The following is a 12,587-nucleotide window of genomic DNA, read 5'->3' on the forward strand; positions in this document are numbered from 1 at the left end:
CAGGTCTGGCTCCAAGGTCAGAAGTGCTCTCACCTCTCATGGCCACATGGTGTCACCATGGAGCTTTGTCCTGCCAGGCCTCAGCCACCCAGGAGCTTCAGGCCTTGCTAATTTCCAGCAAGACCCTGGGGCTGGGGAGGTGGGGCATGGTTTGAACCTCAGAATTAAATCCCTCTCGGTTCACACTCACACAGCACATCATGGCCAGTTCTGACTAGCTTCCAAACTCAACCACATGGCATGTCAGAACCAGTCATTTCATTTATTCTACAAAATACCCTGCTTTGTAGCAGGCACCATCGTAGGGGTTTGGGATACATCAGTGAACGAAACAAAGATCCTTGCCCCCCTTCAAGGAGCATGCTTGGGTTATCTCCCTCATACTCCCCTCAGGCCTTTGCCTGAGCCCTGGTCAGCAACAGAGATGTCTCTTCCCTTCCTGATGAGTTTTGCTTTGAGGGGAGGGGATACTCTCTCATTCATGCCATTTAACTTACTTCTCCCCGTGCCCATCATATGTGGTGTGGGGGCTAGATTTTACTAAGCTGCACATGCGCGCGCACACACACACACACACACACACACACACACACTTCTATAGTGAGGTAGGACTTTCTACTCTCTGCTTGTATAACTGAGAGCCACAAAAGTCATCCTTTTGCTGCAGAAGAGGGAAATGTCACGTCTAGGGACCCGCAGGAGTCCTCAAGATAGACTGCCAAGCGAGGGTGCTTGGCTTTTAGGAGGGAAGAATTCAAGAGTAAGTCAAAGAAAAACAAAAGCAAGTTTATTTAGGGGGATACTTACTCCTTGGCAGAATGCAGGCTGTCTCAAAGTGAGAGAGGCCAAGGGGCATGGGTGGTGGAGGGTGTCGTAGGGTTTTATGGGCGAAGTAATTTCATACATGGGAATAATATTCCTGCTCTTTAGGGGGCCCTTCCCTAAATATAATTTATTAAAAATAATTTATTATAAATAAATATGTAATTATAATGTATATAACAATGTAAATATATAGTATAAAATATTGTGTATTATATAATATAAATATTATAATATATAATATTAAAATAATAAATTATATTATTTACAAAGGCCACTGCCCACTTTTTGGCCTTTCATGGGCCATCTCAGCACTGTCACGGAGTAAGGGGAGTGATTTTTTAGCATTACAGTGAAGGTGTAACGAGCTAACTGTCAATGACTGGACTATTCGCAAAGCCACCTTGGTTCCAGCCAGTCTTTATTCCACCCCAAGAGCTGTGCCCCCTTCTTCATTGATCTGGCGTTTGTGTCCTGCCCCTTTCCCTCCTGAGTCATTCCCCTACTCAGAGATGTTAGTCTCGTGTTTATGGGAAACAAAGCGGGGTGGTCCTTCTTCTGTAGCTGCCTCAAGGCTGGGTATCAACCCTGCCTGTCAGGGGATAAAGATCTCTGGATGCCTGGTCTGGGGGTCCCAAAGGCAAGACCGCTTCTCTTTTAAGTCCGAGGGCTTATGGGCTGGAATTCTTGCATAGCCATCATTTTGACATGGAACCGCTGTGATCTGAAAGACGTGGACTTTACCAAGTGGTTAAAGAGGCAGTGGGCCCAGGAGGGGCAGGACCCAGGCAAGGCTAGGCAGGGCGCTCTTAACAGGGCACAGGGCGACCTTAGAGTCTGACCCTGGTGTAACCGTGGTGCCTGTTCATAAGTCTTTCCGACGTCCATCTATGTCTGGCCCAAGTTATTGACGTAGGTACAGCAGGTTTTGTTTATGACCACCAAACACCACCCTGCTTGGCCAGCAAGTAGTCCAAGGCCAATCTGCTGTCCATAACCACATCGGCCAGTGAATTTAAAGAAGTTCACGGGGAGGATATAGTTTAAGTGGTAGAGCACATGCTTAGCACACAGAAGGTCCTGGATTCAATCCCCAGTACTCCTCTAAAAATAAATAAATAAGTAAACCTAATTACCTCCCCCCCTAAAAATGGAAAAGAATAATCAAGAAGTTGAAAGTCTGTTTAGGGCATTTCCAGTGGTCAGGGCTAGTGTCTTTAAAGTGCTGGTTAGATTTCTAGGGTTACTTCATGGTAGGCAAAGCTGCCATCCCCGCGCAAGTCCTCTTCCTGCCGGTATTAATCTGACGGCCCCTGGGACTGTATTGAGTATTATTGTATATTGTGCCTGTGAGTGGGACCAAATGTCCTAATGTGTAGGCTCCCTCGTGCCATTCTTTATCGATATGAGGGGAAATAAGCATTTACGTTGGGGCCAGATTGTCTTTGTCTTTGGGCCCTCATTCTGGGGAGCGCCACGTAGCCTGAAGGTGCAGTAAGCGATCTGGGAATAGAAGAGCTTGACAAGGAAGCAGCCGTCCGGGTCCGTGGAAGGACGGGTTATGAACGCAATGTGGGGACAAGGGCCCCTTCGTACATTCAGAATAGTTCCGTGTGGGAGTATTCCATGCCCTGGACTTGAATGAGGTGGTGCAGTAAGAGGGTTTGACCCACTGCTTCCACAGAGCCCAACAATTTCTAGCCTAACCTTGAGGCCATTCCATCCCTGTCCCGTAGGCACTGCGGACCCGGGCTTCATTATAAGCACACGGAGTGGAGGCATTTGTGGGAATGTGGTTTGGGTCCAGGTCCTAAAACACACTCACTGGATGGTGCTGTTACTACCTGGTGGCCGGGGACTGTTCAGAGGGGCCACCACAGCCTAGAGGACCGCTAAGTGCCGTGGCGTTGGAAGTATGACTCGTTCTCTAGATAACAAAAGTAGCCGTGATTAACAGGAAGGTTATGTCACTTTTTAAAGAGAGTTAAACATAGGCAAAGTATTGGGCAAAGTACTGCCCACTGCAGTCCTGTAGGTGGGGGAGGAGGTTTCCATGTGTTTGACTTGGCAGAGCTCCTGTTGGACGTACCTGTTTGCACCTGTAATGATTGCTGTAAGCCAGAGTTATTGTGGCAGAATCAACAATGAGCTAGTTTTTCTCCCCAGCTGACTATTTCAGATATGTGTACTAAAGCATTACTTTCCCCTCCCCCCGAGCCACAACTGTCGTCCGCTGCCCTACTTGGAGTATCATGGCTTTCGACATCATATTACTAGATTTTTTTTTTCAGACCCAGCAGGGCCAAAGCAGATGTTTACCAGGAAGAGAGGGTTCTGAAAAGCAGCAGAATAAGAGCATGACAATCAGAAACAAAAAGATCACCACGGCCACATGAAGTCACGTATCTGTTCTCTTGAACAGTTATCTGAGGTCTTCCACTGGCTCACGGGAGGCTTCTTCTGGTTCCTGTTGGGACTTATATGGGCTTTATTCTAGACAGAGGTGCCCACTAGAAACCCTCCATAGCGTGACTGCAGGTGGGGTACTCAGTAACACTTGCTGTGTGGTCCCTTCCATTTTGGCTGTGGCTGGGCCTCAGGAGACCCTTCTTGCCAAGTTTTTAGTAGGACAGAGTCCCCTGACCAGATGAGGACCTCAGCCTTTTCTTTTGTGGGGGTGGGCAGCCCTTTGTTTCCATATTCTTGGAGGGCCCTTTGAACTCAGCTCAAGCTAACAATGTGAGAGACCAGCCTGTGGGTTTCCTCGTCAAACGAGAGATCTGAAGTCAAAAAAGGGCCTCCTGTAGGTCATTTCCAATGAGCTACCTTTTAAAATTCCCTTTGGGGCCATGCTGGTCCGTAGAAGGGCCACAAGGGAGGCGGGAGACCCAGGTTTTCTCTCGGCACAGCTTAGCAAGCATTCTTTTTACATCATCATTTGCTTTTTCTTCCTTTGCCTGAGGATTGGGGCCTCCAGGAAAATAGGGGTAGTGGTTAATACCCAGAGCTCAGGAAACCTGTCGGGTCACCTTGGTAGTGAAGGAAGGTCCACCACCACTCTGCAGTCTTCTTGGTAACTCGAATCTTGGAGTTCTCTCTTTAAGCAGGAATTTGGATACTTCTGTGGTCTTTTCAGTGCTAGGGGAAGGGTCTATCCAACTGTAAAGGTGTCTGTGCATACCAGTAGGTATGTCCATCCCCTGCGTGGGGCATCTGGGTCAAGTCCGTCGGACCCTCGTCCCCCGATGTTGTATGGGCTGAGGTATGGGGTGGCTTCCTGGGTCACTGCAGGCACAAAGTTCGCAAGCTCTGGTGACAGTTTTAACAGTTTGGGGCAGGCCCTCACCCAGGCACACCTGAGTAACCAGTTTGCATACAGAGTCTCATCCTAAGTGGGAGGTTTCGTGGAAGTGCTTGTTTTTCATTGCGTGGCCCCAGGAACGAGAAGCTTGTTATCTTTTGCCAGCCACCCTGAGAGGTCTCGTTCCAGCCCCGTATGTGTAGCCCACCTGAGGTCTTCAGGTGAATAAGATGCACCGCTGGTGGCGGGGGGGGGGGGGGGGACCGTGGGCGTGGGAGCTGCAGCTGGTAAGACCGGCTGTGCTTTGGCTGCAGTCTCAGCCGCCTTGTCGGCCAGGGCGTGTCCCCATATAAGGGAGGTGCTGCCCTTTGGGTGGCCTCTGTGGTGAATGACTGCAGCCTGCTTTGAAGGCTAGCCCGCTGCTAGGAGGCCTAGAATTTCTGCTTGATGTTTTATAGGGGGCCCTTTGGCTGTTAGTAGTCCCCTTTTTGTCCATAGACAGTATGGGCACGGAGCACCGGGAAGCCACACTTGGAATCGGTATATATATATATATTCATATTCGCATCCCTTTCTCAGCTGCTGTGCTCTGGGCAAGGCAATCCACTCGGCGGGAGTGTGAGAGGGCAGAGCTCCAGACTCGACTGTCTGCGGCTGACTGTGGTGTAGCCGGCCTTTCTTTCTCACCCCTTTGGGTATGAATCTGCTTCCATCAGTAAACCGTTCTGCTTCGGGATTGGTCAGGGGTCATCCTTGAGGTCAGGCCTAGGGGTAAACTTGTCAGTTGTCTCCACACGGGAGTGAGCAAGGGACCCGTGGGATGGCGGTGCGGCGTTAGAGGAGCTGGGTTCAGGACTGACAGACCTGGAGAGTTACGCCTGGGGTGCCTAGCAGGAGGGCTTGGTGTTTAGCCAGTTGTCCACCTGTCAGCCATCGGTGTCCTTTTGCTTCTAGGACTCCTTGTACCTGGGGAGGAGTTAGGACTTCCAGTGACTGTCCCAGGGTGAACTTATGGGCCTCTTCTAGTAGAGCAGTGGTGGCCACTGCCCTAAGACAGCCTGGCCATCCAGTGGCCACCTGAGCAACCTGTTTTGAGAAACGAGCTATTGGTCTACAGAGGTCCCTGGGTTTTCAGATGAAAACCCCCAGGGCTACCCCTTGTCTCTTGGCTATATAGAGGGTAAAGGCTTATCTAAGTTCAGGAGACCCAATGCAGGGCAGTCCCTAATTTTTGTTTTAGAGCTAGGAAGTCCTGTTGGCAGTTTCCATCCCCGTTGAGGGGTTCATGGTCACCTCCTTTTAGGTCCTCATAGAAAGGATTTGCTATGAGCCCAAATCCAGGTATCCAGATCCTGCAAAATCCTGCCATCCCCAGAAAGGCCCTCGGTTGCTGCTCAGCCTGGAAACTGGGGGAGGAGGTTGTTGAAGGGTTCTGATTGCTTCTCTTTGGTCCTGGACTACAGTCCTTGTCTCAGAGATGAGCACATATCCCAGGTCCTTTACCTGTTGGGTAGAAATCTGGGCCTTGTGTAGAGAGACTCGGTACACTCAGTCCCCTAGGAAGCTGAGGACCTGAATGGTATTTTTATCTGGGTCCTCCCTAGTGGGACTGGAAATGAGGAGATCGTGCATGTAGTGTAGGAGGGTCCCACCCACAACTGCGCTTCTCTTCATTCCTTTGCTAATGCGTTCCCAAACAGGTGCGGGCCTTGGAACAACACTGTCCAGGTTAGCTGGGAACTGTTACGAGTGTCTGGATCTGTCCACTCCGAGGCAGATATTCAGAGTCTGGGTGCAGGAGAATGCAACAGAAGGCGTCCTTTAGGCTCAGCACTGTAAAACAGCATGCATTTTCTGGAATGCATTTGCATGTACTGGGTCGGTATGGTTATGGATTAAGGACTATCGTGTGAACTGGAGCCACTGCCTCATTAACTACCCTCAGATCCTGAACAAACCTGTATTCTCCACTTTGCTTTTTTATGGGCAGAATGGGGGTATTAAATGGAGATTGGCAGGGTTGTAACAGCCCGTATTTTAAGAACGTAGCTATTAAAGTTTGGATGCCTCATTTGGCCTTGGGCCTCCAGGAATACTGTCTTTTCTATAGGTAATCAGCATTGGGTTTCAATGAAATCTGAGCTGAGGGCACATTAGCAGCTCCACCCAGAACCTCAGTGTCCCAGACAGAGAGGTTTACGTGAGAAACAATATGGAGTGGGATGGAGACACCCCTCTTACTTGAGGTTGAGGCAGGCTCCCAAGGCCAAGAGCAATTGTTTCTCCTAATGCATGGCTTCTCCGAGGGCGTCTCCAAATTGAACTACTGTCTGGAATTCAGTGAGCAAACCCCTTCCCAACAAGGGGACAAGGCATTCATTCATGGGCAGGCATTGGTGTGTAAAGGTGAAACTTCCTAGAAGCAGCTGAGATAGGCAGTGAACTGCGTGGTTTTGGACTGTCCATTGATCCCCGTTATTATACAGGGTTGGGAGGACAAGGGTCCAGGGAAATCAGCACAGAGTAGGTGGCCCCAGTATCTAATAAAAAAAATAAATAACTTCCCAACCTGCCACATCAAGGGTTACCTGAGGTTCCTTCAAGAAAAGCACCAGGTGTCTTCTGGGAGCCAGGGAGGCTCCCTGGACTGTCAGTCTTTGGTCCTCTGAGCTGTCATTGGTTTGGGAGCCCCAAGTCCCCTTCAGGACTGGGGACCATCCCACTTCCAGTGGCCCTTTGCATACGGGGCAGGTCCTGGTGGACTTTTCCCATACAGGGGCTATTCATCCTTCCAGTGGCCCTCCTGGCTGCATTTAAAATGGGTCCCTTCTCAGTGGGGCAGTGGCTCTGATCCAGATTTTCTAGAAGCTGCCCTCACCATGGGATTTCACAAGGGGGCGTAACCCTGAGGTGGTGCAGGGGGTAGGGCTGCCGCCAGTATCTGTACCTTTGGGTGTTGTCCCTGAATCCTTTCTGCCTTCTCAACCCTATCTCGGTTGTTAAATTCTCCAGTGGCCAAGTATATGAGCTGATCCGTGAGGGCTTGGGGCCCCACAGCTGCTTTTGGTAACTTTCCCCCAATGTCTGGTGCAGACTGAGCGGTAAGATTGGTGCTTACTGGTACTCGCCCTTTGCGGGTGTTGAGATCGGTACTAGTACACTAAAGGCTTCCGCCAGGAGGCCCTGGAAGAGCGCTGGATCCTCATCCTTTTCATCTTCCTTCTCAGACTTTGTCATCATTAACGGGCTTAACATACCTTTTCATCCCTTCTGTGAGGGACCTCAAAGGCATAATCTCCATCTGCCCATCAAGCTATGGCCTTTCATGGTCCATCTGGGAACAGTCGTGGTGTAGGGGGGAGGGGTTTTTAGTATTACAGTGAAGGTGGAATGAGCTGAAGGTCAATGGCTGGACTGTTCTCAAGGCCGCCTTGGTTTCAGCTGGTCTCTGTCATCCCAGCAGCTGTGCCCCCTTCATTTACCTGCGTTCACGCTCTGCCCCTTTCCTTCCGGTCTCACCTCTACAGATACCAGGTCATTTCAGATTTTAAAACTTTATATACACTACCTCACTTAAAATTGTGATTCTGGCCCATCTGGCAGGGTGATGATGATGATTAAGTCAGGTATCTTCACCGGACTGTGAACGCGTGACAGCTGTGTTGTTTATTGCTGTGTCTTGTTTTTTTCACTTGCTATATACCCTCAGTCCTTCAGACAGTGCCTGTGGCACACCATAGGGTCCACTGCGCACGTGTCCAAACACGCACGCACGTGCATTCGCAGACACACTCTGATAATAGAGTGGGCTTGCAAAAAGCATCATCTCACTAAGCTGGAGTTCCCTCACCTCCTTCTCCAGAACACGCACTAGCCCCTCTGGTGAGTGAAGTACCATGTAGGGCAAACTTAAGTGTGCAGAGAAACGGGCAGGTGCCAACTGGGAGCAGGGTCTGAGATTCGTATCTTCAGACGCTCCTCAGAGGTGTCGATGCTTCTGGTCAGGATCACTCTTTAATTGGCAAGACACATTTTGTTTTTTCTCAAAGCAAATATGTAACAAAATTCTGTCCCTTCTAAAGTGTACTGTGGGAAAGAGACAGGTAGGGGTGAGAATGTTGATGCACCCTCTTTCATAGGATTGAAGATGCAATTGACTATAAAAGTCTGATTTCAGAGAATTTAAAGTATGAAAAAAAGTACATCTTAGGCTATGAAATAAGGCATTTTGAGTGGCAGAAGAGTATGATGGTTAAGTGCCTGGAGTCGGACAGACATAGCCCTACCATTCACTACCTTTGAGACCTTGGCCGAGTTACTTCACCTTTATAAAACTGAATTTCCTCACCTATAATATGGCAGTAACCACTAGGGCTGCCCGGTGATTAGGACTGACCCAGCCAGCTTGGTATTTTAGTTCTCGGTCCAGTGAAATAAAAATCCACAAATGACCACTTTTGTATTTCCTTCAATATTCCATACTTCTCTGAAGTAAAACAATTAGGTATAAAAAAATAAACCTGTTAGAAGGTTTTAATCTTCACATTTTGCCCTGTATAGCTCTGAATTCTTCGACTCTTTTATGAGAATGTATTCATATATTGTTTGTGATAAAAAAATGAAATATATAAAAAATTTTATTTAAAAAATTTTTAATATACATTTTAAAACAATTAGTTAAAAAGCAAACCCAAATCATTGCTTGATGTGTGCAACAGTTTCTGCGGAGGGCATCTGGTAAACCTTAGTAAAAATAGCAGTCACTTTTTTTTTTTTTTCCCTAGGGGATGGGGGGCTAAAATCTGAGCCTTTATTTTTTTAACTGAAGTACAGTCAATTACAATGTGTCAGCTTCTGGTGTACAGCACAATGTCCCAGTCATGCATGTACATACATATATTTGTTTTCATATTCTTTTTCATTAAAGGTTATTACAAGGTATCAAACATAGTTCCCTGTGCTATACTGAAGAAACTTTTTTTAAAATCGAGTTTTATATATAGTGGCTAACATTTGTAAATCTGAAACTCCCAAATTGATTCCTCCCCACCCACTGTCCCTGGTGACCATTAGATTGTTTACTGTCTCTGTAAGTCTGTTTCTGCTTTGTAGATGAGTTCATAGTGTCCTTTTTTGTTGTTGTTGCTAAATTCCACATATAGGTGATAGCATATGGTATTTTTCTTTTTCTGGCTTACTTCACTTAGAATGATGATCTCCAGGTCCATCCATATTGCTGCTAATGGTATTCTTTTATTCTTTTTTATGGCTGAGTAGTATTCCCTTGTATAAATATACCACAACTACTTTATCCAGTCATCTGTCAATGGGCATTTAGGTTGCTTCCATGTCTTGACTATTGTATATAGTGCTGCTATGAACATTGGGGTGCATGTATCTTTTCGACTAAGAGTTCCTTCTGGATATATACCCAGAAGTGGGATTGCTGTATCATATGGTTAATCTATTTTTAGTTTTTTGAGGAATCTCCATGCTGTTTTCCTTAATGGCTGCACCAAACTACACTCCCACCAGCAGTGTAGGAGGGTTCCCTTTTCTCCACACTCTCTCCAGCATTTATTGTTTGTAGACTTTTGAATGATGGCCATTCTGACTGGTGGGAGGTGATACCTCACTGAAGTTTTGATTTGCATTTCTCTGATAATTAGTGATATTGAGCATTTTTCATGTGCCTATTGGCCATTTGTATATCTTCATTGGAGAACTGCTTGTTTAGGTCCTCTGCCCATTTTTGGATTGGGTTGTTTGCATCATTTGCAAATATTTTCTCCCATTCTGTATGTTGTTTTGTTTTGCTATGGTTTCCTTTGCTGTGCAAAAGCTTGTTTAGTTAGGTCCCATCTGTTTATTTTTGCTCTTATTTCTATTGCCTGGGTGGACTGCCCTAGAAGGACATTTCTAAGATTTATGTCAGAGAATGTTTCCCCTATGTTTTCTTCTAGATTTATCGTGTCTTATCTTATAGTTAAGTCTTTAAGCCATTTTGAGTCTATTTTTGTGTATGGAGTGAGGGAGTGTTCTAAATTCATTGATTTACATGCTGCTGTCCCATTTTTCCAACACCACTTGCTGAAGAGACTTGTCTTTTCTCCATTCTTGCCTCCTTTGTTGAAGATTGACCAGAGGTCTGTGGACTTATTTCTGGGCTCTCTATTCTGTTCCATTGATCCATATGTCTGTTTTTATGCCAGTACCATTCTGTTTTGATGACTGTAGTTCTGTGGTATTATATTAAGTCTGGGAGGATTATTCCTCCTCTTTTTCTTCAATATTGCTTTGGCAATTCTCAGTCTTTTGTGATTCCATATAAATTTTAGGTTTGTTCTAGTTCTGTGAAAAATGTCCTGAGTAATTTGATAGGGATCGCATTAAATCTGTAGATTGCCTTCAGCAGTATGGCCATTTTAACTATATTGATTCTTCCAATCCAAGAGCATGGGATATCTTTTTTTTTAAGTTTAACATTTTTTTACTGAGTTATAGTCATTTCACAATGTTGTGTCAAATTCCAGTGTAGAGCACAATTTTTCAGTTATACACGAACATACATACATTCATTGTCACATTCTCTTTCGCTGTGAACTACCACAAGATCCTGTATATATTTCCCTGTGCTACACAGTACAATCTTGTTTATATCTATTCTACATTTTGAAATCCCAGTCTGTCCCTTCCCACCCCACGTCCACCTGGCAACCACAAGTTTGTATTCTATGTCTATGAGTCTGTTTCTGTTGGTTTTTTGTTTGTTTTAAAGATTCTGCATATGAGCGACCTCATACGGTATTCTTCTTTCTTTCTGGTTTATTTCACTTAGAATGACATTCTCCAGGAACATCCATGTTGCTGCAAATGGCATTATATTGTCAGTTTTTATGGCTGAATAGTATTCCATTGTATAAATATACCACATCTTTATCCAGTCCTCTGTCGATGGACATATAGGCTGTTTCCATGTCTTGGCTATTGTGAGCATGGGATATCTTTCCATTTCTTTAAGTCCTCTTTAATTTCCTTAATCAATGTTTTGTAGTTCTCCATGTCTTTCAACTCCTTGGTCAGATTTATCCCTAAGTATTTTATTCTTTTGGATGCAATTTTTAAAGGGATTATTTCTTTACTTTCTTTTCCTAAAAACAGCAGTCACTTTAAAGTGTTAAGTGAGTGTGATGCACTGAGTACGTTGCCTGGCATCCAGCGCCATGGGTCGCAGTGAACATTACGTATTAAATGCGTTTGCCGCTGGAAGGCAGGGTCTTCTCTCATTCACTGCTGTTTCCCAGCACCTGGAACTATGCTTAGAACATGGAGGGACGCAGTACACATTTGACGAACATATGAATGATTTGATAAATGTATACACCTCAGACTAACACTTGCAGGTGGTCAGGTGGAGGAACGGCGGTTGGGAGAAGCTTTAGCTGGCAGTACTGGCCTCGCACAGAGGGCCACCCCAGGCTCATAGGTGAGAAGGGTGAATGCCTTGAGTTGCTAAACCAAACCCAGGACAAGGACTGAGAGAGACACTCAAGCCAGGCCCCAGAGCTGGGTGTTCCTTACAGGAACGCTTTCAGAACTCTTAAGTCCCATCTTGTCCACAGTACTGAAGCACTGGGGACTTCCTGCCACTTGCTCAGAGGCAGAAGATCTACTGAGCGCTGTTCCCAGCACAGCACCGGGCACAGTGGCAGGAAGGAAAGGCCTTTGGCTGAGTCCTGACATCTGGCAGCTGCAAAGGGCCAACCCGGTCTCCTCCCAAAACCTTTGGGTTGCTTCAGGAGAAGTCAGCATGCCCTGGGGAAATTCTCACCTATATATACCTGATGACTGCAATTTAAAAAATATTAAAAAGACCAGAACTCCCCAGCATTTCTTCTTCTCCTTTTCCAGTTCTGGGTTGGATTTTATAAATTCCAAGGATGTTTAGAGAATGGAAAAAGCTTCAGGGATGGGAGGAGCTGCCTAATACATTGCAAATCCATTGTTACTGAAATCAGTTTGAAAAGCTCCACAAGCAAAAGTCCTCAAAGTACTTAAATGTCCCTTTCCCACTTTTTTCACTTTCCAGGTGACCTTGTACAAGGGCTCTGACATGGAGGACTTCGGGTTCAGTGTAGCAGACGGCCTGCTGGAGAAAGGAGTCTACGTCAAAAACATTCGCCCAGCTGGGCCAGGAGATCTTGGTGGCTTAAAGCCCTATGACAGGCTCTTACAGGTAAGACCTCAGGTGGAATTTTAATTAACTCTTCAGTCTTATTCAACCAGTGCCTGTTGTGGGACACAGCGGGGCCACCCACAGATGTGGGTCTGACAAAGAATTTACCAGAGACTAAGTGTAAGAATAGAAGGGTTTATTAGGGTATGCTGCCATAGACAGTAGCAGGCCACACCGATGGGAGATGGCTGTGTGAGTGCCAGGGCAAGGGACGAGGGGAAAGGTTAA

General features: G+C 46.3%; 1 protein-coding gene across 8 annotated transcripts in view; it reads left to right on the forward strand.

The window, feature by feature from the left end:
- The window catches only part of GRIP1 (glutamate receptor interacting protein 1), a 612,763-nt gene that overhangs the window by 587,381 nt on the left and 12,795 nt on the right, over positions 1-12,587 (forward strand). For all 8 annotated transcript variants that reach the window (XM_031462799.2, XM_064491721.1, XM_064491717.1 and 5 more), the window contains one exon: positions 12,213-12,359. In XM_031462799.2, coding sequence (XP_031318659.1) covers positions 12,213-12,359 — 147 coding nt within the window. The remainder of the gene's footprint in view (positions 1-12,212; positions 12,360-12,587) is intronic.

The sequence above is a fragment of the Camelus dromedarius genome, chromosome 11 (genome assembly GCF_036321535.1).
Source record: "Camelus dromedarius isolate mCamDro1 chromosome 11, mCamDro1.pat, whole genome shotgun sequence".
NCBI classification, from domain to species: Eukaryota; Metazoa; Chordata; class Mammalia; order Artiodactyla; family Camelidae; genus Camelus; species Camelus dromedarius.